This window comes from Lithobates pipiens, unplaced genomic scaffold (genome assembly GCF_037356315.1).
Source record: "Lithobates pipiens isolate NorthernLeopardFrog02 unplaced genomic scaffold, aLitPip1_a1.2 Scaffold_18, whole genome shotgun sequence".
Taxonomy (NCBI): domain Eukaryota; kingdom Metazoa; phylum Chordata; class Amphibia; order Anura; family Ranidae; genus Lithobates; species Lithobates pipiens.
In genome coordinates this window covers 577111766-577134083 of record NW_027507758.1, presented here as the reverse complement: position 1 = coordinate 577134083, position 22318 = coordinate 577111766, and the positions used below count along the sequence as shown (strand labels likewise).

At 42.3% G+C, this 22318-nt stretch overlaps 1 protein-coding gene across 2 annotated transcripts in view; it reads right to left on the bottom strand.

The window, feature by feature from the left end:
• LOC143989074 (cytochrome P450 2C5-like) overlaps nt 1–22318 on the bottom strand; it is a 54615-nt gene that overhangs the window by 14381 nt on the left and 17916 nt on the right. For both annotated transcript variants that reach the window (XM_077489085.1, XM_077489086.1), the window contains exons 2-7: nt 15888–16081; nt 13666–13828; nt 10547–10696; nt 5228–5388; nt 3530–3706; nt 467–608 (exon numbers count right to left, since the gene is read on the bottom strand). In XM_077489085.1, coding sequence (XP_077345211.1) covers nt 467–608; nt 3530–3706; nt 5228–5388; nt 10547–10696; nt 13666–13828; nt 15888–16067 — 973 coding nt within the window. In that variant the 5' untranslated portion in view covers nt 16068–16081. The remainder of the gene's footprint in view (nt 1–466; nt 609–3529; nt 3707–5227; nt 5389–10546; nt 10697–13665; nt 13829–15887; nt 16082–22318) is intronic.

The following is a 22318-nucleotide window of genomic DNA, read 5'->3' as shown; positions in this document are numbered from 1 at the left end:
CAACACAGAGAAACTCTTGAAATAACTTTCCAGTCAAGGGAACTCCAGTCAACAAGTGAAAATTCCTACAACTCATAATACATTAGTGTGATAGTCACTGGGAACAATGCAACTTACATTTGTGGTCATTGGGAAGAATTACCCCCTTGGGTTCAAGCCCAAGCAACCTCTGGAGGAACCCTAGGGTTATATAGAACCCTGGCTGAGATGCCCTGCTCTAATTGTTTTTTCTTAAATAATTTTATCACTTTCAGAAATGATATTGACTGCACAGGCTGTCATACAAAAGGCTGTTAACTCTAGTGGTTACAAGTCAGCATATGAAATCATCATAAAAATATGGCTAAAGCATGCAAATAATGAACGGTAAAAAAAAAAGAATTTTTAGATATACCGTATGCAATACTAACAACATAGCTGTAAGGCATTTACAATAGACCTTACAAAAGCCTTGCTTCTCTCTTACTTTGGATGTCTGGGTGTGTTATCATCAGCAGAATTCCCCAGCGAAGTGTGGTCGAGGTGGTCTCCATTCCCGCAGAAAAGAGATCGGTTACAAGCATTGTCAGGTTTTCATTGGTGAAAAATAATTTTTCATTGGGCTTTTCCTGCAAGACAAGGTTTTTGAACTTTGTGATGAAGACTTTGTGACCATCTATTCTTGTTAGCTGTTGTCCCAAAAAATTATCTTTTCCACTCTAGACCTTTGAGCCAAACATTAGGTACATACCTATTTGCTGTATATAGCTGAACTACCTACCCATTACATATTATTACCTGACAAAGGTTTTTTTTTAACTCTACCTTAGTGGTCTGAAACCTCACTCTTCTCCTATTTAGTTTGTAAAACACATGTAGTGCTGAAAAAAAAAAAGAGAAAAACTGCGCTAAGGTGAAACACAAGAAACAATTATATAGATTGATCCTAAACAGACCAAATTTAGCTGCGGCTTAACTGTGTCACATAACTACAGAAAAAAACTAAAGATAAAAATATATAAGCTGCGCTAAATATCACAAACATCAAAATGTGTAGAAATTAATTAAGTGACAATGGATTATGGGCTGTTACTCAGCCTCTAAACATAAATTAATGTAAAATCAAACCATGAGTGATAAATACACATAAATATTATAAACTCAGACCATGCAAACCGCCTATTCTTAGCAGTATAGGACCAAGCCGCATGCCCCTATATATAATGATACAAACTCTAAATACACCCAGTGTATGGATCAACAAGTCTATATATATAAATCAAATAAGTTATTTGTGTAATAGAAAATGTGAATAAAGTACCCCACAGATGAACCGTAAACGATCCACCGCTGTATGCGATTAAGTAGTGCTTGATCCGCCACCAAATAATTAAATTTGCCGCTTACCAGAAAATAATGACCCCCCACTACAGAGGGTTACAAAAGGCATGTGAATATATGATCATCTCCCAATCCAGAGGGGTCCTCGAAACTCTCCTTGCGCCACCACTCCACTACAAGGATTGTAGAAAACGCTCCCAAAAAATCTTTCTCATGAGTTCAGAGGGATTTAGGATAGGTATACAGTGTATATAGAAATCATCAGCCTTAAGTCCGTTGCGCCGGCCGGACGCATACGGACAGACCCGTTCTCCTGGAACTGTTCCAAACACGAGGTGACGTTAGCGTATAAAGTAGTGCTACCACCGCAGGGGACACTGATTTTAACTGACTCTCCCCCAAACAGTACAGAGGCCAGCCATCCACCCAAGCAACAGCCTATTCAGGAAAGGGTTTAGGGGGATGGGATACTCCAAATCCTCCAGCACATAACAACTGGAGGATAGTCTTCTCCTTAAAGCGGAGGTCCACCCTAAAATGGACCTCCGCTCATCGGAATCCCCCCCCCCTCCGGCGCCACAATCGGCACCTTTCAGGGGGGAGGGGGGTGCAGTTACCTGGATAATCCAGGTAACTGCACCCACTTCCGGGCTAGCTCTCTGCGGAACGGGGCGTACGTTACGCCCCATTCCGCAAGCGCCCGCCCCCCTTCAGCAAGTGCCCCGCTGCCTGCTGGGAAACACACAGCTCCCAGAGGCAGCGGGGACCGTCCGGATTGCGCCGCGCGGCTCGCGCATGCGCAGTAGGGAACCGGGAAATGAAGCCGAAAGGCTCCATTTCCTGATTCCCATACCCAAGATGGCGGCGGGACCCGGCAGCCGAGCGAGCGATCGGCTTCGGGTGCCGACATCGCGGGCGCGCTGGACAGGTAAGTGTCACTATTTAAAAGTCAGCAGCTGCAGTATTTGTAGCTGCTGGCTTTTAAAAAAAAAAAAAAACGCGGAGTCCCGGTGGACTCCCGCTTTAAGCAACTGTGAATATTGGGCAGTATAAGGCCTCACAGCTGGGGTCCATGAGGCAAGTCTCTTTGGCAGCAGGTTACCCTGCACCACTACACAGCTATTGATATCCAGTGCAATCTCAGGGACACTTCACAGTACTGGAAGGCACTCTTCTCTAAGCTCATAGTAAAGTACACTGCTGAGGGTAGAGAATGGCCAGTATCTGACAAGGTGACTCTGGCAATTACCTGTATATTTCAAAAGCACACCATCACCAAGAATCAATTCAGGGTCATTACTCACAAGAGCCCAGGACAGCTGCCACCTTTCAGCTTCCTCCAGACACATTCCAGTGAGTGGGTCAGTTCTCTAGACCATCTTTGGTATAGTCTTGCAGTCAGTCCCAGATTACTTCAAGGTCCAAGATCTGTCACTGCTGAGATATCACAGAACAGCAACACAATTCACAGGCCACCTCAAAGGCAATAGTCCCCCTGAGGCTTGGAACTCTCCTTCCTGGGGAAAGACAATCTCTCCAGAGCTTCAGAATATTTGTTTGTTTCTGAGCCACCATCTGGGCACACCTTCTTGGGGATTGGCTAGGCCCTGACAATTATTCAGGCTGGTTATTTTAAGTCTTCTAGAGGAAGGCTGAAGCAATGAAACTCCCAGCCTGTGAAACCATGAACAGACCAGGCCAAACAATCTCTGCTCCCTTGATTACAGAAGGAGCCAAAAACTAAATTTACCTAGCAGTCTACCTAGGACGGCACTACATATAGTTTGCTTTAGTATCTGCTGCCATCCTGATGACTGGACAAGAAAGAAACACACTGATAAATCTTTGGCTCCGGTGTCCACAGTTTCTGCGAAACCAGGAATTGGGGGGAAAGACTCTGAAATTAGTGACAGTGATAAAAAGCTAGGTAAGTGCTTAGGGATAGGTGAAGGAGGGGGGTGGGGACAGGGTAGGATGTGCAGTGAATTTGCATTTTTAATGCAGAGAATACATTAAGAATACATTAGGTATAAAAATGTTTAAAATTTAGTACTATTTTAAATGTCTTTTCTTCCAATCTTGCAATGGCCATTTTTAACCTTAAAGGGATAGTCAAGCAAAAAACTACATAAAAACAGTTTTACATGGCATTTTTTTTAAGTAATTGCTTCTCTTTTGAATTTTTCAGTTTCCCAAAGTGTCACCTTACCTCTTGCTGTTTTACCAAGAATGCATCAACAAGATTCCTCTGGTCATTGACATCCAGCTCTTTCCTTTGGGTGGTAAAGGTCTCCCTAATAAATTCATGCGTTTCGATTTGGTTTTTAATGACCTTCCTGTGATTTCCAGGCAACCAACGTAATATTGATGGAAATGCATTATACAGCTGCCAAAACAAAAAGGAACATGAAATATACAGTACTGTATGCTAAAATATAATGAGCACATTAATGGACCTAATTTGAGAAATATTACATCTGTCAGTTAAACTAAAAAATGAAATAATTTAGAAATGCAAGCAGTGTGAGTACCTGAATTTGACTTTGCTTGCAGTACCAGCAGAGCACAGTGTTCATAGGGAGTGAAAATCAGCACAACGAGCCAATCAGTTGTGCTGTACTGATCATGTGCTAATATTAAGCATGTTGACAGCATGAGAGATCAGAGTGGCTGAGAAATGAGCTCAGTGGTCTGCTGCTTCTGCTTTTACTGTACAGTCATAGGGTAGGCAAAGAAAAAGACCTGTACCGTATTTGCTGGCATATAAGACGACCCCCCCTAATTTTCCATTTTTTTTTTTTTTTACAGTTTTTGCCTGCACTCACCATATAAGATGACCCCTTTTCCAAGGCTTCATATTTCCTTATTCTTACTGGAGCTGGAGCCATACCGTACTGAGCCAATCACGGTGAGTGACGTATTCTATGAATGAATACAAAGCCTGCTCGGATTGGCAGACACTGTAACATCATCAACCCACGCCTCTCTGACTCCCAAAGTCGAGTAGGCTACTGTATGTAGCCTACTTGGATTGGCAGAGGTTGTTGCTCCAATCTGAACAGGCTCTGTATTCATTAATAGAATACATTGCATACAAGGATTAGCTCAGTGGTGCACACTGTATGTAGCCAAAGCTACATATGGTATTACCGCACATCTGACTGGCTGACATTCAGAGGGTGGCATTTTATACCCAGAGTATAAGACGACCCCCACTTTTTTGCCCGTTTTTTTAAGTTTAAAAGGTCGTCTTATACACTGGAAAATATGGTAAGTGTTACTTAAAGCAGTTGCAAAGCCTTAATTTTTATTTTCCTAAAATAATAAACATTATACTTGCCCGCTCTGTGCAATGATTTTTCACACAATGGCCCCTAAGCTCCTCCTCTTCTGTCTGTGCCCCCATAGCAAGTTGCTGTTACAATTACTGGGACATTTATTTACCCTAATGTAGGGAATGCATTAAAGTGGTTCTAAAGGCTAAAGATTTCTAGGCACCAAGGTAAAAACCTTCAGTGTTCTGCTCCCCCCACAGCCCCCCCCCCCCCCAATACTTACCGTTCATGATCCAGTGATGTGCATGAGATTGGCTGCTCTCCTTGGTCTCTGTCTCCTCAATGGCTGTTTTAAATCTTTCAGACGGAACCAATTCCTATCGGAAAAACCATTCACCTGTATGCTGTTCCGATGGACCAAAAACGACACATGCTCTGAAGCAAGTACGAGATGGAAGCTATTGGCTACTGGCTATTGAACTTCCTTTTTCTAGTCTCGTCGTACATGCTGTACATCACCATGTTCTTAACGATAGGACTTTGGTGTGATTCCGTCGGAACTCTGTCGGAAAAACCTTTGGAGTTTATTCCGACAGGAAAACCGGTCGTGTGTATTGAATTTAGTTGCTTACCATAGCTGCTGGACTGCCAAGGATTTGGATATTTTCCACATATATATTCAAAAGCCTCAGATATGTTGAATCCTTGTAATCAAATCGATTGCTCAGTAATATGGAAACAATTATGTTGGCCACCGCAGCGTTCATAATCATGGAGTGATTAAATGGTTCTCCTATAATTAGGACACACAAAAAAAATGTATGTTACTGAAATGAAAATTCATAGTGTATGTGGGGTTTAGCTTTTCATAAATCATAAGGCCCCTTCCACATGGGGCGGGCTCCACTGGCGTCCACTTGCTTAGCAGGGGATCGGCCTGCTGATCCCCCTTGAGCAGGCGGATGACTGGTCCATATCTACTCTGCTTATACAGAATGGATACAGACACAGCCTGCTCTCCTCTATGGGAGGTCTGATGCTAATAAATTGCCTGTATGTTTACAATCTACTGCCATCCGATCCGGTCCACCAGAAGAATGGGGAACGGATCCATCCATCAGTTTTTAGCAGATAGGATCGGATGCATGTCCATTTACACCCGCCACTCCATAGAGCAGACTGGAAGGTCAGACTGGGTCCACCTTTAAAACGGACAGGCAGACCCAATCAGCTAGTGTGAAAGGGGCCTATCTCTTATAGAAGTGTTCCGCTTTCAGGCAAACCTTTGTTTACTACTGCTACCAATGAATTCCGATACCCACTCAGAAGACCAATTTGCAACTGCCAAGCTACTATCTTTGGTAAAACCAATCTTCTTTCTGGCAGGATGCAATCCTCTTTTAAAACTCAAAGCTTCTGGTGCAAGCTGTGAATCCTAGGTGTAGATTACCTTGGGAATTCCACAAAAATGTCTTTCCGAGGTTCTGTTGGTAGAAGCAGCTCTAAGGCCGCGTACACACGAGAGGACTGTCCGTCCAACTTAGTCCGCTGAAACACATTTCAGCGGACAGTCCGCTCGTGTGTGGGCTTCAGCTGACTTTTTTAGCGGACAGTCTGGCGGACTAAGTCTTTCGGAATTTCCGTAATATTGTCCGTCCAACTTTGGTTTCAGCGGACAGTCCGCTCGTGAGTAGGCAAGTTGGACGGACTAAGTATGGCGCATGCTCAGAAAGGATTTACACGGCCGAAGGTTGCATTGCAGTGTATTGGACGTCGTATTTCTAGTCCTGTCGTACGTGCTGTACACGTCATCGCGCAAGCTTTCAACGGACTGTCTGTTCATCGTGTGTGGTCAAGTCCGTTCATTCAAAAGTAGGACGGACTGTCTGTCGGATTGTCTGACGGACTTAGTTGGCCAGACAGTCCGCCCGTGTGTACGCGGCCTAAGTGTAAGTTGCCACTGAGTGCTATTAGTATACTTATTATTATTTAATTGTTGGTGTTTCCCATTACAAAAATGAAGACAGATATACAATAGCAGGACAAGCAGAGGGGGGTCCATGTGAAGTCCACTTACAAAGTGTAAAAAAAAAAATAATAATAATAATAATTTACCTATCAGGTTTCCAGCAGTCATTATACAGGGCTTTGTGTAGTTTTCTGAAACAACCTATTCCATCAGAAGGACCACACATCTTGCACACTGAACAGGAACTCCTTATAATGTATGAGCTCAAAAATGGTCATTGCAGAATATTTACTTGGCATCTGCCAGTCCTCCATGCATTGATTGTGCTTGATGTTTCCGGTCCTGATTCACATTGAGGCTTGGTTTTGTTTGGCTCTATTTATAAACGGGATGCGTTAGTGTGTTGCCCGTGCCCCAGACGATGTCATTATAGGACAGAACGCGCGCTGGGTGGAGTTGATGTGCTGACATCACCACGTGTATCTGTCTAAGCGGACAGGCGTTCGCACAGCCGGCTGGCTATTTTGCTGTTTTTAACCTTCTGTGCTGTAAGTGTAAATTTTACCTTTCTATTAAATGATGTCCTATCGGAATTATGCTATGGGGAGTTCCTTTTTCATTCTGGGTAACATCTGACCACTCTGTATGGGACCTGCCTGATTGGGTTATCTGGGCTGTTTGCTGGCTATATCCTCATATGGTTTATTTGGAGGCACTGGTTTCCACTCTTGGATAAAGGTCCTGGCCGGGTAATTGGCCGCAAGCTCATCTAGCTTGCCTTTGTGGTGTGTACACTCTGGTTGCGTGGAGGAATCATCACTGTTTTTTATTCCTTATGCACACTTGCTTCACGGACTTTGGTTTATGGACATTCCTGTAAGGTAATCTGTGACAGATCTTGAAAAAGTTTTATCTCAGCGCCATTAAATAGTATGCGCCCTCTGTCTCTAGCTTTTCTGAGGATTTCTTCCTTGAAAGGGAAATTCACTATGCAGCAGACAATGTCTCTGGGAGGTTCCGAGTCGCGGGGAGGGGGTCTTAATGCCCGATGTAACCGTTCCATTTCAATGGGGGAGTCTGCGGGCTGGTCAAGTAGATCATTAAAAATAGAGCAGACAGTTTGAGGTAGTGCATTCTGGTCTATTCCCTCCGGGACTCCCCTCACCCATACATTATGCCTGCGTCCCCTGTTGTCGAGGTCTTCTACTTTCCTGTGCAACTCGAACATGTGCGGCAGGTGCACGTCATATGTTTTTTGAACCTGCTTGATTGCCATGGCCTGCATCCGGGAGTTCTCCTCCACCTCAGTAAGCCGGTTGTTCATCTTGTGAAAATCCGCTTTCAGGTCGGAAATCGCCTCTGTGAAAGTGCGTTTAAGGTCCAGGGCTACCTTTTGGAGGTCTCTTTGGATATCCAGGAGACTAGGGTGTGGGTTACCGAGTCCATTGTCATCCCCGTCCATAGTCGGGTCTAAGGGGCCACTGAATGTGGCCGGGGATACAGCTTGTGAGACTTGAGACGCCTGCGCCACTTCGTGATGCGTCGTCTGGCGTGTTCGGAACAGCTCCGGGATGTTTCCAGACGCTTGGGTACCTGGGTCCCTTTGGGTGCGGGGTGTGGAGGAACTCTTGGTGGATCTGCCCATGTTGGGGAGAATTTACTGAAGTCCCCTAACAGGCTTCTGTTCGCCCTCTGGATGTGGAAGCTGGCCCTTTACATGGCCATTGTGGGTCCCCCAAAGGGTCACTTCCCCTAAGTGGGGTGTTATCGTGGTCTTGAGGGGGTTAGGCTCTGGCTCTGGAGGGATGCAAGGCCTGCTGGGGGGGTTCTGGTGTGCCAAGATGGCTGCCACCTACCTCCACTCCTGGAGCCTGAACGTTGTTTGGGTGAGGCCGGCTGTCTCCAGGTCACCCACTGTCTTCTGCCCACCGGCCTTGGGGTTCGCCGCCGGTGCTGGATGGGCCGCCATTTTCGCCGCCCGCGGCGGTAATGGAGTGTGTTCGATCTTAAGGCCTTGTAGGCCACAAGATGGCGGCAGAGCCTCGTGGATGGCGCCGATGGCGCGGAGCGTGTGGGCGGCCTCGGGTCTTCAAAACGGCCGGGGACATCACCGCCGGTGCTCCGGATGCTGGCTGAGGGGTGTAGGGCATGCGTCCCGCTGAATTAGGCCCCCGTGCTCGCCACCCGCAGCGGTAATTTAGCTCGGAGGAGCAAGAGTCCTTGTAGGCCGCAAGATGGCGGCCGGAGCCTCGGGGATGGCACCAGCGCCGGCCTGGTTATGGAGTGTGCGGGCTGCCGTGGACCTCCAAAGCGGCCAGGGATGTTGCCGCCGGTGCTCTGGGCACTGGCGAAAGGATCGTGGGGCACAGATCGCACTCACCGAAGCAGGGTGGCCCTAGATTTAGTGCCAGCCAGCGGAGCTCAGACTTGGAGCGTCCATCCTCTTTCACGTCCGGCCACGCCCCCTTATGGACATTCCTAAGTGGATGTGTGTAATCTAATATCACACCTGTGTTGCAATTTATGACTTTTATTCATCAAGACTTTTTGGATTATTATTATTCAACAACATTCACCATCTATTATGCCTTGGGCATAACCACACTTTACCTATTGGTTCAAACTCAGTCAATACGTTCATATTATTATTTTGCACTTTTGTTTATTATTTAGCACTGCTACAAATATTCCTATTTTTCTTATTGTAGAATATTACCTCTTCCCCAAGACCCAAGAACACCTTTATTCCAGGCAGGGGAAAGGCATCCTAGGTCTAAGCATTGTAAACATCGCTACCATTCACCTAATTGAGGTAATGATGGCGGGGATCTCCCCAGTCACTTGCCGTACTAATCAGCATCCAAAATACCTGAAACCGGGGTTAAGAAAATGATAGAAAGAAATAAAGAGTGGAACATGGTTTAAAGGGTAAATTGAAGCATTCCAAATTGTGACTCGTCCACATCAAGCCAAGCCCATTGGTATGCAGTTTCTAAACCTATGGCTCAGGATAGGCTCACCGCAGGTATAAAAGTATATGGTATTCCGCAGAACATGTAAAATCTAACGAGTAGAACCACGCTTTATGGAATTGGTCCTCTTTGTGGTTAGAGGTTGCAACAATGTCCTTCATGGTTCAAATATCATTAATTCTGTTCAACCACAAATTTAATCTAGGTGGAGAAGTTTGTTTATGGTAAAGTGAGATACAGGCTTTAGCTGCATTTAGTAAATTACTCAAGAGTGATCTTTATATCAAGGTATAATCAAGATGGTAAATGTTATATTTTAACACACCAATCCCTCCTCTATACATTAATATTATTTTCAATAATCATGAAATAAAGAAAGTACTATTAATAGCCATCGTAAAAAAAATGTATAAAAAAAGATAATGAAAATAGTCTCCTCTGAGTGTTGTATACTGTATATGTTGTGTCCCACCTTTTATGTATTTTTCTGTTATTGCTCTATGCTGACATCAAGTCATGGTGCTGCAGCTTGTTATTGTGTGCATTTGATACTCTTTTGTTTCCCCTCGTGTTTTATGATGGTTGATACAGCTGGCAGAAATGTAGAGAATTTGTGAGGTCAATGGAAGCTGTTTGAGAAAATCTCACATTCATTTCTAATTCATCCCAAAAGTGTTCAGGAGGTCTGTGTGTTTCTTCCACCCCAAACTCATCAACTGTGTCTTTATGGACCTGGCTCATCCCTGGACTCAATCATTTCTTTAGGGTTTCTGAGTACTGTTAGTCATAGAGTGTACATGACGTGAATCTTCTTTTACAGAAAGGATCCAAAAAAAAACCTAAAGGTTCCATGAACACTAGAGGCCCTCATGATCCTCATTACATTTATGTGTCTTTGATTTTATGTGTATTTGATTTTACTATGGAAGCAGACCTAAATCAATGAGATTAATAGCTTAAAGGTTAATGGACTGCAATTTGCAATAATAAAAGCATTAAAGAAGAAAGACCTTTAAATGATTTAATCTCTTTCACCAAACAATCACATTCTTCCGAAATCCTGTCTTCAATTGTCTTCCTCCCCATTCCGAAATCTTTTAGGGATGAAATGGTGAATCTTCTCATCACTTTCCAGTTTTCACCACTAGAAAAAGTCATGCCTGGGTAGGAAAAAGATGTAAATTTGTTAAGTCCACCCACACGACTAATAAATGTTACTATACTTTCTAAGTGAGCCCAGGTGATGTTCTTCAATACCGACGTACCTCCTGTAAGTAATACACTCTAATTCAGGGTTTCTCAACTATGGTTCTTCCAGAGGTTGCTAGAGGTTTCTTGAGCAATGAGCAATTTTTCCCTCTCAGATAAGTTGCCACTGACACCATTGATCTTTTCAGCTATCTGTAAGGGGGAAATTATTTCCAATGACCACAGAGGCAGGGGCCCCAAGAAGAGGAGGATCAGAGCTGCTCTGTGCAAAACCAGGTAAGTATGACATATGTATTTTTTTTTTTTGAAAATGTATTTTTATTGAACAGTTTTTTAACACATACAGAACATACAAAAGGTCACTCCCCTCCAGAACTCCTCAATCTGCAGACACTGCCAAAACACATGATCAAAGTCAGCTCGGTCGGCTGTACAACACCAGCACCCCCGGCACCCGTACCATACATTCTGGCCAATCTGGCTGGGGTGTAATATACTCTATGCAGGATTTTAAACTGGATAAGTCTGTCTCTAGCTGATACCAGCGTCTGGAACGGGTAGTCCCACATGTCATCCCAGTCCTCCCCCTCAAAGTCCGGCACCAAGGCACTCCAAACATCCCTGCATTTTTGGATGGGCTTCGGCCTGTCAGGGAACAACATTTTGTACACAACAGAAAGAGGCTTTTCCAAGTCCTCCGTCCGCAGCACACTCTATTTTTTTTAAAGCTGAATCAACAAGGTTAAAATAAAATATCTTACTGCTTACAGGTGTTAAACCTCTTGAGGTAGGTTATGCAGATAGGCTTTAATGCTTATAAACAAGGTCTTTTACAATATTACACTATTGGGATCCTTCTCTCTTGTGTACGATGCGTAAGGGAAACATTACCAGGACATCTAGGATTGGATAATTTTCCAGAGTGCTGCACAAAAACTGTGAATGCTCCATACCCCGGGAGAGGAAATGATCTCTGGTGAGGGCAGTCACAATAAGAGCACAAATAAATCACGTATGCTGTGTGCATCTTCCAAGGGGAACTAGAGCAGTGGGTTTTTTTTTTTCCTTCACCAGCACAAAAGCACCAAGCACTTTCATCTACTTAATCTTTTTGGGATTATGAACTTTTATATTTGTTTTATATTAAAATTTTAAATTGTATTAGTATAGTTACATTGTAAACATCTGATCACGTTGGAGATATATAATTATTTTTACATTTTTTCATGCAATCATGGACTTTTTTTAATATTTATTCAACATTTTCTATGGATTAATTTTGTGCATTTTGTGTGTAGTATCACATCTTATATTATAATTTTGTGCATTTTTTTCTGCATTTTTCTACATCAATATCATTACATACGATAGATTATTTTCATTTTTATTTTTCACAAGCTATATTAATTAATTGTACTAGGCACATCATTATATCACTAATTATTAAAGCAATTTAAATGAACAGCCCCACACCTACCTCTATTTTATTTTTCTCAACTTTCTACCCCACTTAGGGGGGAGTAATCAGTAGGGGCAGCAGTTCTTTATATATGTAATTTGATTTTACACATTTATTTAAATTATATTATTTTTTGCTGGTACTTAATAAACCTTCCACTGCATGGAATCAAACTATTTTCCTTCACTCCCCCCTCAGACCCTGCACTTTCTGCTTCCCAGCTGTCACCTTAGTTTCTTCCTGGAAGCATCACAAGGTCAAATGGGGTGCACTGTGATGTAAGGGACAGTGGGGGTGCTCTGGACATCTGCTTATAATTATCATAGAAATAATACAATAGATATTGACCCCTATTGGAGTCCTAGAGGACTGATTGGCTTCATAGGATTGGCTGTCTAATGCTGCCGCCACCATCTCCTCTAAGTGAAACCAGCGGTGAAGCCTTTTGGCTTAAGAGATAGTTCCCTACTGCACATGCGCAAAGTGAGCTGCACTTTCTAATTGTCCCGGAAGGGATGGCGCCGCAACGATATCTTCTGGAAGTGGGGACAGAGGCCTGTTAAAAACAGGTACCCCCTCCCCCTTGAAAGGTACCAAATGTGGCACCGGAGGGGGAGGGGGGTGAGGAAGAAAATAAGTGGATGTTACACTTTTGGGTGGAACTCCACTTTAGGAAAAAAGCCCAGTACTAGACCTAAGCTTGACAATTTCTCCTGTAGACTAAAAATCATGTTGATCTATTCCTATTTCGAGAAGAGGATAACAGGACTCAGTCATTTTGCCCTAGATTCACACATATATACTGTATATATTAGGGATGTATCAATATCCTTTTTTTTATCACTGATACCGAATACCCATACTTTGTGGTGCTCTTTGCATCCATACAGTGCTTGTGGAACCCATGATGCAGGGAGGTTTCCCTTCTCCTGTGTGGACCCAGGCTTGTCATTGTCTTGATTTTAAGCCTGAGTTCACACAGGAGCGGGGAAAGCTCCCTGCATGATGAGTTCTACCAGCTCTGGCTCCCGATCTGACTGTGGACATCTCTGGCTTTGGCTTGGGCTCCTCTTGCCTTTTCCATGGCTTTGTTCTGTGCATTTCCAGCGGCCCCAGGTCAGTGTCGTTAATGTGACGGTTCTGCCAATTAGAATCCCTGTAGTCCATACTGTCAGAACTACAAGTAGATAGCTTGAACTGAAGGCTGGAATGAGAGAGCCACTGGAGATGCGAAGAACAAAGCCATGGGAGAGGCAGAAGGAGCCCAAGCCACAGCTGCAGATGTCCACAGGCCTCAAATTGCGGGCAATTTTTTGCAGTGTGATTTGAAACCATTCATTTTGTATGGATGCAAATCGCACAGCAAAGTATCGGTTTCAGGAGAGCATTTTCATGAGTACTCATAGTAGACGTAAATAAAAACAGGTAGATGTAAATAAAAATATAAAAGCTTCAGATTACCATGTCCTTTAGTGATTTCTTGGAAGAGTGGTATTATTGGCCTTCCGGAAAACTCCTCAGCATGATTTACCAAGGCATCCTTTATTGTCTCATAACCACAAAGGATCACCATTGTTTCCTCTCCTATCTTGATACTGTATACTGGACCATACTTCTTAGAGAGCTGCAATTACACCAAATGTAAATAGTATAATTAATTTACATTGTTTCAAATAATTTTATCAAAGGTTTTAAAAATACAAGCATAAAGATGATACAATCATATTTATTGTTAAAGAGTATCAACAGTAGTTAACGGCAAAAAATAGAATACGACAAACATAATGCAGAATGTCGCCTGGGGCGGTTGAAACAGGTAAGGGTGTTTCGGTAAGTGGCTCAAATACACCAAGAGTTGTATAACATCAAATGATCCTTCTTGGGGGGGAACGAAACCTAGTCAGGTGGGTGAAACAACAATCATGGGTCTGTCAAAGCACGCAAAGGTCCTTCCAAATTGGAGGGAGGGGGTAATGGGGGGGAGGGATGGTTAAGGGTGGTATTGGTCTGGTGGTCAGGACTTGGATCTCTTGCCATTAAGTGTGTTATAATAATGGTGCTATTGTGGCATTAATCCAGATGTACAGTGTTCATCTGATATGATGAGTATAGTCGTGAAGGCCGGTGTACAGGAAAAGGGAGTTAAGGGAGGTTAAACAGTCCCGTGGTCTTGTACGGTTTCAGCTCTTTTGTCTCTTGTCTCTTTCTACTCTCGTAGGTCAGACTCCCGTCAGCTATTAGGATTTTAAACTAGCATAAGCCTCAAGTATTCTGCTGATTCTGTAAAGTTTCGCCAGCATACCCAGGTTTTACAGCATTTGGTGGGGGTCTCACGGGCCTAATGTATTAAGTCCTCCATTTCTGCAGTTTTACTAATGCGTTGCAATCATTCTGTTATTGTTGGGGGGGGGGGTTACTGTATCTTTCTTACATTAGCTTTTTATTCATCTAGTAGGGTCATTGAATGTCCATTCAATACAGTATATGTCAAGCCAAATTTTCTTCTTATGCCCCGTACACACAAGTGGATTTTCCGTCGAACATGCGTAGAAATTCTGCGCGTCGGAATTGGTACAGACGATCAAAATTTCTGATCAGAACTTTTTCCGACTGAAAAATTGAAAACCTTCTCTCAATCTTTTGCTGGCAGGAATTCCGCCAGCAAAAGGCTGATGGAGCATACACACGGTCGGAATTTCCGACCAAAAGCTCACATCGAATTTCCGATTGCGTGTACGGGGCATTCATTTTAAAAAAGTGGGAAAGGGTTCACCCACACACACACCCTTGTGTTATTTCTTTTTTTTTAGCACCTTTTATATTTTTATTATTTAAATTTTTACTTTTTGTATTTTGTGTGCCTTTTTTAGTTTTATACACGATTTATACACAATTTTTGGCCATTTCCACATTCTTTGCAGGTCCCTCATGGGGGTGCATAGGTGGATCATTCAGTATATATATATATTTTTTTTTGTTCTTCCACATTCACGCACACTTGTATTTTTTGAAGATCAGTGCGGTTAGATGTGTTCACATATTTCACAAATCTTATGGACTGTACCATGGTAACCTGGCCTGGTTCTTGGTTGTTCCCTTGACCGGATGGGGTTTTCTGCCTCAGCCTCGGGTCAGACACTGTTTTCTGAGGCCCCCTGTCATCTCTTCCTTCTAGAATCTGGATCAAACTTTTTTGAGCTGACTTGTAAGTATCAGATCCCATGCCCCTTTTAAAATTAAATGCCCCCGCTCAAATGATATTTCATTATATATTATTTTCTGTTTATCTACCTGTGCTTATAGTTCATTCTTGCATCATACTCCCGATGAGTGGACAGGATCCATGAAGCGCATAGTTCTTTTAGGCTGCCAAGACATCTATTATGATTATGTTTGAGTATTATATGAATTTATCTTACCAATCACTTGTATTTTTAAGTGTCAGATCTTTTGCATATGGTCTTATTATTTAAAAATTGTATCATACTCGATGTAATATCTTTTGCAGTGACATGCCTCAATTAAAGTCCCATTATTCTTCTCTTTTTTTTTTGCATATATGTATATTAGGGTTGGAGGCTTGTCACTGTTGTTGTGTCAGGTCACATCTCTTCTTTTTCGTTTTATACTTCAGGATTCTACCTATCCATTATTTCTGCATCTTTTGTGGAAGTCAGAATTACCTCATGCATGGTTTTATACGGCTGCTCCGAGTCCAGGATGAGCATATTTCCAATGATCGGTAAAGGAGTGGGTCCAGGAGGAAAGTTGGGGGGCCTTCTTTTCCATCCAAATAAGGCAATGGCCAACAATACACAGAGAATGATTGATAGAAACAATGTAACTGGATCCGCAATCTGCATTGTGCCAGTAAGGTCTGGTTGGGATAAAAAATATAAGATGATCAATTATCAACTCATTAAAGGAGATATTGTTTTGTTTGATGCAGTACAGTACAACAAAGGTTTCTGAAGCTGAATTCCAGATAACCCACCAAATATACAGTACATCTGAAATACAAGTAAAGGAACTGCTTCATATATCAAACGGTTTAGCAACTCTTGTAATGCACGCTCCCCAACAGACAAAAAGTCAGGCCCTGGACCACTTTGTGGGCAATACTTCAGTTACAGTAGCCTGTCACAAACCCAGACCATCTAGAGGAGCCATCCTCAAACAGGGTTCCCTGAAGCCTTCAGGTTCCTGAAGAGGTTGCTAGGGGTTCGTTGGGTAGAGGTAGACTGACCCCCTCATCTGACAGTGGCCAACATCACTTTGGGGAGTAATTGACACACCAATGATTGTCTTTAAGGGTGGCACCTTCTTATTGACCAATATTTTATGAAGGTACTATCCACTAACCACTGATGTAAGGGTTTCATTTATGATTATAATTTTTACTTTTTTCAAATGTTGTGATTAGTAATGAAAATTATTTTTATTTAGAGCATTTTAGTGTTAGAGTATTAACAATACCTAGAAGACTGTTAGTGTCAAATACCCTAGGTATGCCATATTCTGTTTTCTTTTATTTATTTTTTTAGATCTATAACTTTATGACATTGATAACATATAATGCCGTAGATAGAATTTTTAGCAAGGGGTCCCTGTGACCTAAAAATCCAAGTTTTTCCCTGGGATAATAAAGGTTGAAAAAAGCTGATGGGTCCTGGATGGCAGATATAGCATGTGTCACCATTGTGAGGGTTGTGTTCCCTTTAAGGAGGAGAGTACTCACACAAACAGGGTGGGGGATTTCCAGGTGAGCCATTAAAGAGAGAAACGGAATGCCCAATTTTCCCAGGGTTATTAAGTCCTGATATGTGTTCCAGAATCCATAGGCTTTGAGAGATCTTTGATGGAAAAGATCCTTCAGCCCTGACTATGGGTAACTTGGACCAGAATGGGTTAACTTGCATGTGATAAAGGCCTGAAAGATGCAGGAAGTAGCCAGCAGTTTCTGGACCCAGGGACCTAACACCCTGTTGTGAAACAAGTTTATGCTGGCGTGAGCTGAAGTTTTTGTTTTGTACCAGAGTTTGCAGACTGTTTTGTTTGTTTAATGCTAGAGATAGGCTGTTTATTTTTTGGAGAAATAAAAATAATTTGCTTTTACAAAGATGTGGCTGTCTTGTGCTCCAGACCCCAAAATATCACAATACCTAAGGTTATTTTCTGTAACAACCACATTTCAAACTAATAACCAGATTTAGAGATGCTGGTGGCTAAAGCAGGGGAGCCATTGGCCTGTAGGGAAAAACAAACCATTTTATAGTAGAGACAGATTTTTTTGGCCAACAAAAGTGTACATCAACTTTATCTGATTCTTGGTATTCTGAAATTTCAGAGATGAAAATAAAGTTAGGACTATAAGACTGCAAGATGTTGTGATCACAGGTCTGAATGGAGAGTAGACAATTATATGATGCCCAGGGGCATATGTACAGAGGTTGCAGGGGTTGCCATTGCAACCTGGCCCCATGCTCCAGGGGGCCCATGTAGCCCCTTGTACACCTGGATTGGAGGGTGGTGGTGGCAGCAACATCTAGATGAACCGATCCATCTATGTAGCCTCTGAATCTCTGCAGGAGGGAGAGGAGGATATTGGGTATTCAGCGGCTACATGGAGGGAACGGTTCCTCTACATGACATGCTTCCCCAGCAGCGGGATTTGCCATTTACTAGCCCCTTCCGTGTCTTAATAAATTGAGTCAGTGATCAGTACCGATCACTGACTCTGTTTTTTGTTTTTTTAATTCATTCTTAGCCGAGGCATAATAAACTATGTTTACTATGCTTTGGTTTATGAATTAGCGGGAAGCTTTTTACAGAGGTTTCCTGTTTTTTCAGTCTGTACAGCTGAGGCTGCAGAGAAAGTTGTTCATGAATCTGTCCTCAGTCACTTTCTTTGTCTCAAACGTGAGACTCTCAGGGGTCTGTTTAGACCCCTGATATTTTACCAGAGCCACCCAATAGGGGTCTTAAAAAATATGTAAAAAATAATAAATTCAATTTCAAATAAATAAATAAATAAATGAATACATTTTATTGAAAGAGTAAAAAACAATGAATGGTGCCCTGTAAAATAAGTGAACAAACATAGTATAAGCTGCTTATGTTTCACTGGGTTGGCATCTTTAGGACATCCTGAAGACGCCAACCAGGCAAAAGATGTCAGAGTAGAGGCTCCGCCATTCCAGGTCCTGATCCTACATCTCACTCAGACTTTGTCCTTAGGAGAGACGTGGACTACACCCCATCCTTCAGGGACTAGCTGACTTGCAGGCATGAAGGAACTCAGCTATGGGAAAGATTGGAGGAACTGAAATTATTCTCTCTTGAGAAGAGAATATTAAGGGGGAATATGATCAACATGTATAAATATATAAGTAGTCCATATAGTGAACTTGGTGTTGAATTATTCACTTTAGGTCATCACAGAGGACAAGGGGGCACTCTTTACATCTAGACCAGTTGTCATCAACGCTGTCCTCAGGGCCCACTAACAGGCCAGGTTTTATGCATTACCTTGGGGGAGATGCAGACTAGAACACTGCAATCACTGAGCAGCAAATGATATCACCTGTGTTGTATTTCAGTTTTCTTGCAAACCTGGCCTGTTGGTGCGTCCTGAGGATACCACTGATCTAGAGGAAAATAAGATTTAATCTCCAAATATGGAAAGGTTTCTTCAAAGTAAGAGCTGTGAAAATGTGTAATAGACTCCCTCCAGAGGTGGTTCTGGCCAGCTCAGTAGATTGCTTTAAAAAAAGCCCTGGATTCTTTCCTAAATGTACATAATATAATTGGGTATTAACATTTATAGGTAAAGTTGATCCAGGGAAAAATCCGATTGCCTCTCTGAGGATCAGGAAGGATTTTTTTCCCCCAGCTGTAGCAAATTGGATCATGCATGCTGGGATTTTTCGCATTCCTCTGGATCAAATGTGGGTGAAGGATTCTATATATGGGATTGTATGTTTTTTTTTTTTTATTGTTTGAACTAAATGGACTTGTGCCTGTTTTCATTTTTTTTTTTTAACTATCAATTTTTTTTTTATTGGTTTAAAGAGGTTACAGAATAGAATACAACAAAACAACTTATGCTCTAATTTTCAATGTCAAGCTGAATGTACATACAGTAGTTGTATTCTGGTTATAATAATAATAATAATAACAAATAACCAATAGAAGCCAGCGAGTATAGTCATGTCTCTCGATTGATGTGGCATATGATTAATATTGCCCTATTTACCCCAATTGTTACTTGTGTCTGTTTTTAGCCAGACTAACTATGTACCTTGTTCATTAAGCGTAGCACTTGTTTTACTTGTATGTATACCTATATATATATATATATATCTGTTAGTGTGCTAGCAACTAGTAGTTTATTATACCTTGGAGCATGATTTCTCTTTTTTTAGCAATCGTTGGTGCCACTCCATGCCCCAGAAAACTGAAGGAGCAAAGGTTAAACAGCTACAGATAACACTGAACTATGACATAGGTGACTTTGCCAAGTAACTACTTGCTCTCTGGAGAAAATTTTCCATTTTGTAAAAAATTTGCATTTTTGCTATAAAATGACTGAATAATCTCAGAACACTATATGTTTTCTGAATTTAGAGATCTTATAGAATTAAAGAGTGGTAGTTGCAATTTTTACACAAAATATGCAATTGTTTATATACCGTACACATGCACACCCTACACTCATTTCATTGTTTCAGGTCGGGTTCACATATGTTTCTCTGCATCCAATTTGCATGACATGCGAGCTTGACCGGCTCTCAATGGAGCTGGTTTACATACAGTATCTCACAAAACTGAGTACGCCCCCTCACATTTTTGTAAATATTTTATTCTATCTTTTCATGTGACAACACTGAAGAAATTACACTTTACATTGTAGCAAAGTAGTAATTGTACAGCTTGTATAACATTGTAAATTTTTCAACACACAGTCATTAATGCCTAAACCGCTGGCAACAAGTGAGTACACCTATAAATGAAAATGTCCAAATTGGGTCCAATTAGCAATTTTCCCTCCTCGGTGTCATGTAACTCGTTTGTGTTACAGGGTCTCCGGTGTGAATGGGGAGCAGGTGTGATAAATTTGGTGTTAATCGCTCTCACTCTCTCATAATGGTCACTGGAAGTTTAACATGGCACCTCATGGCAAAGAACTCTCTGAGGATCTGAAAAAAAGAATTATTGCTCTACATAAAGATGGCCTAGGCTATAAGAAGAATGCCAAGACCCTGAAACTGAGCTGCAGCATGGTGGCCAAGACCATACAGCGGTTTAACGTGATAGGTTCCACTCAGAATAGGCCTCGCCATTGTCGACCAAAGAAGTTGAGTGCACATGCTCAGCGCGATATACAGATGTCTGTGGGAAATAGACGTATGAGAGATGCCAGCATTGCAGCAGAGGTTGAAGGGGTGGGGGGTCAGCCTGTCAGTGCTCAGCCCATACGCTGCACACTGCATCAAATTGGTCTGCATGGCTGTCTTCCCAGAAGGAAGCCTCTTCTAAAGATGATGCACAAGAAAGCATGGCAAACAGTTTGCTGAAGACAAGCAGACTGAGGACATGGCTTACTGGAACCAAGATAAACTTATTTGGTTCAGATGGTGTCAAGCGTGTGTGGCAGCAAGCAGGTGAGGAGTACAAAGACAAGTGTGTCTTTCCTACAGTCAAGCATGGTGGTGGGAGTGTCATGGTCTGGGGCTGCATGAGTGCTGCCAGCACTGAGGAGCTACAGTTCATTGAGGGAACCATGAATGCCAACATGTATTATGACATAGTGAAGTAGAGTATAATCCCCTCCCTTCGGAGACTGGGTCACAGGGCAGTAAGGATGAGCCAAACACCCCCTGTTCGGTTCGCACCAGAACCTGCGAACAGACCTAAACTTCGTGTGAACTTTAGAACCCTATTAAAGTCTATGGGACTCGAACGTTCACAATCTAAAGTGCTAATTTTAAAGGTTAATATGCAAGTTACTGTCCTAAAAAGTGTTTGGGGACCTGGGTCCTGCCCCAGGGGACATGGATCAATGCAAAAAAAGTTTTAAAAACTGCAGTTTTTTCAGGAGCAGTAATTTTAATAATGATTAAAGTGAAACAATAAAAGTGTAATATTCCTTTAAATTTCGTACCTGGGGGGTGTCTATAGTATGGCTGTGAAGGGACGCATGTTTCCTGTGCTTAGAACTGTCCCTGTACAAAGTGTCATTTCGCAAGGAAAAAAAGTCTTTTAAAATCACTTTTCATTGTCGGCTCCCGTAATACAGAGAACACTCAATGAGTGATACTATAGACACCCCCCAGGTACGGAATTTAAAGGAATATTACACTTTTATTGTTTCACTTTAATCATTATTAAAATCACTGCTCCTGAAAAAACTGCCTTTTTTAAAACTTTTTTTGCATTGATTCATGTCCCCTGAGGCAGGACCCAGATCCCCAAACACTTTTTAGGACAGTAACTTGCATATTAGCCTTTAAAATTAGCATTTTAGATTTCTCCCATAGACTTGTACAGGGTGTTCCGGCTTTTTGAATTTGCTGCGAACAGCCCAAATTGTTCACTGTTCGCTGAACAGGCGAACAGGCAATGTTAGAGTCGAACATGAGTTTGACTCAAACTCGAAGCTCATCCCTACGGGGCAGTATTCCAACATAACGACTCAAAACACGCCTCCAAGATGACCACTGCCTCGCTAAAGAAGCTGAGGGTAAAGATGATGGTCTGGCCAAGCATGTCTCCAGATCTAAACCCTATTGAGCATCTGTGGGGCATCCTCAAATGGAAAGTGGAGGAGTGCAAGGTCTCTAACATCCACCAGCTCTGTGATATCATCATGGAGGAGTGGAAGAGAACACCAGTGGCAACCTGTGGATCTCTGGTGAACTTCATGCCCAAGAGGGTTAAGACAGTGCTGGAAAACAATGGTGGCCATACAAAATATTGACACTTTGGGTCCAATTTGGACATTTTTACTTAGGGGTTTATACATTAATGGCTGTGTGTTATTTTGAGGGGCGCCGTCAATAAATTTGTTTCGTTCTGTTGCGTTCCGGTTCATATTAGAATTAATTCGTACTTC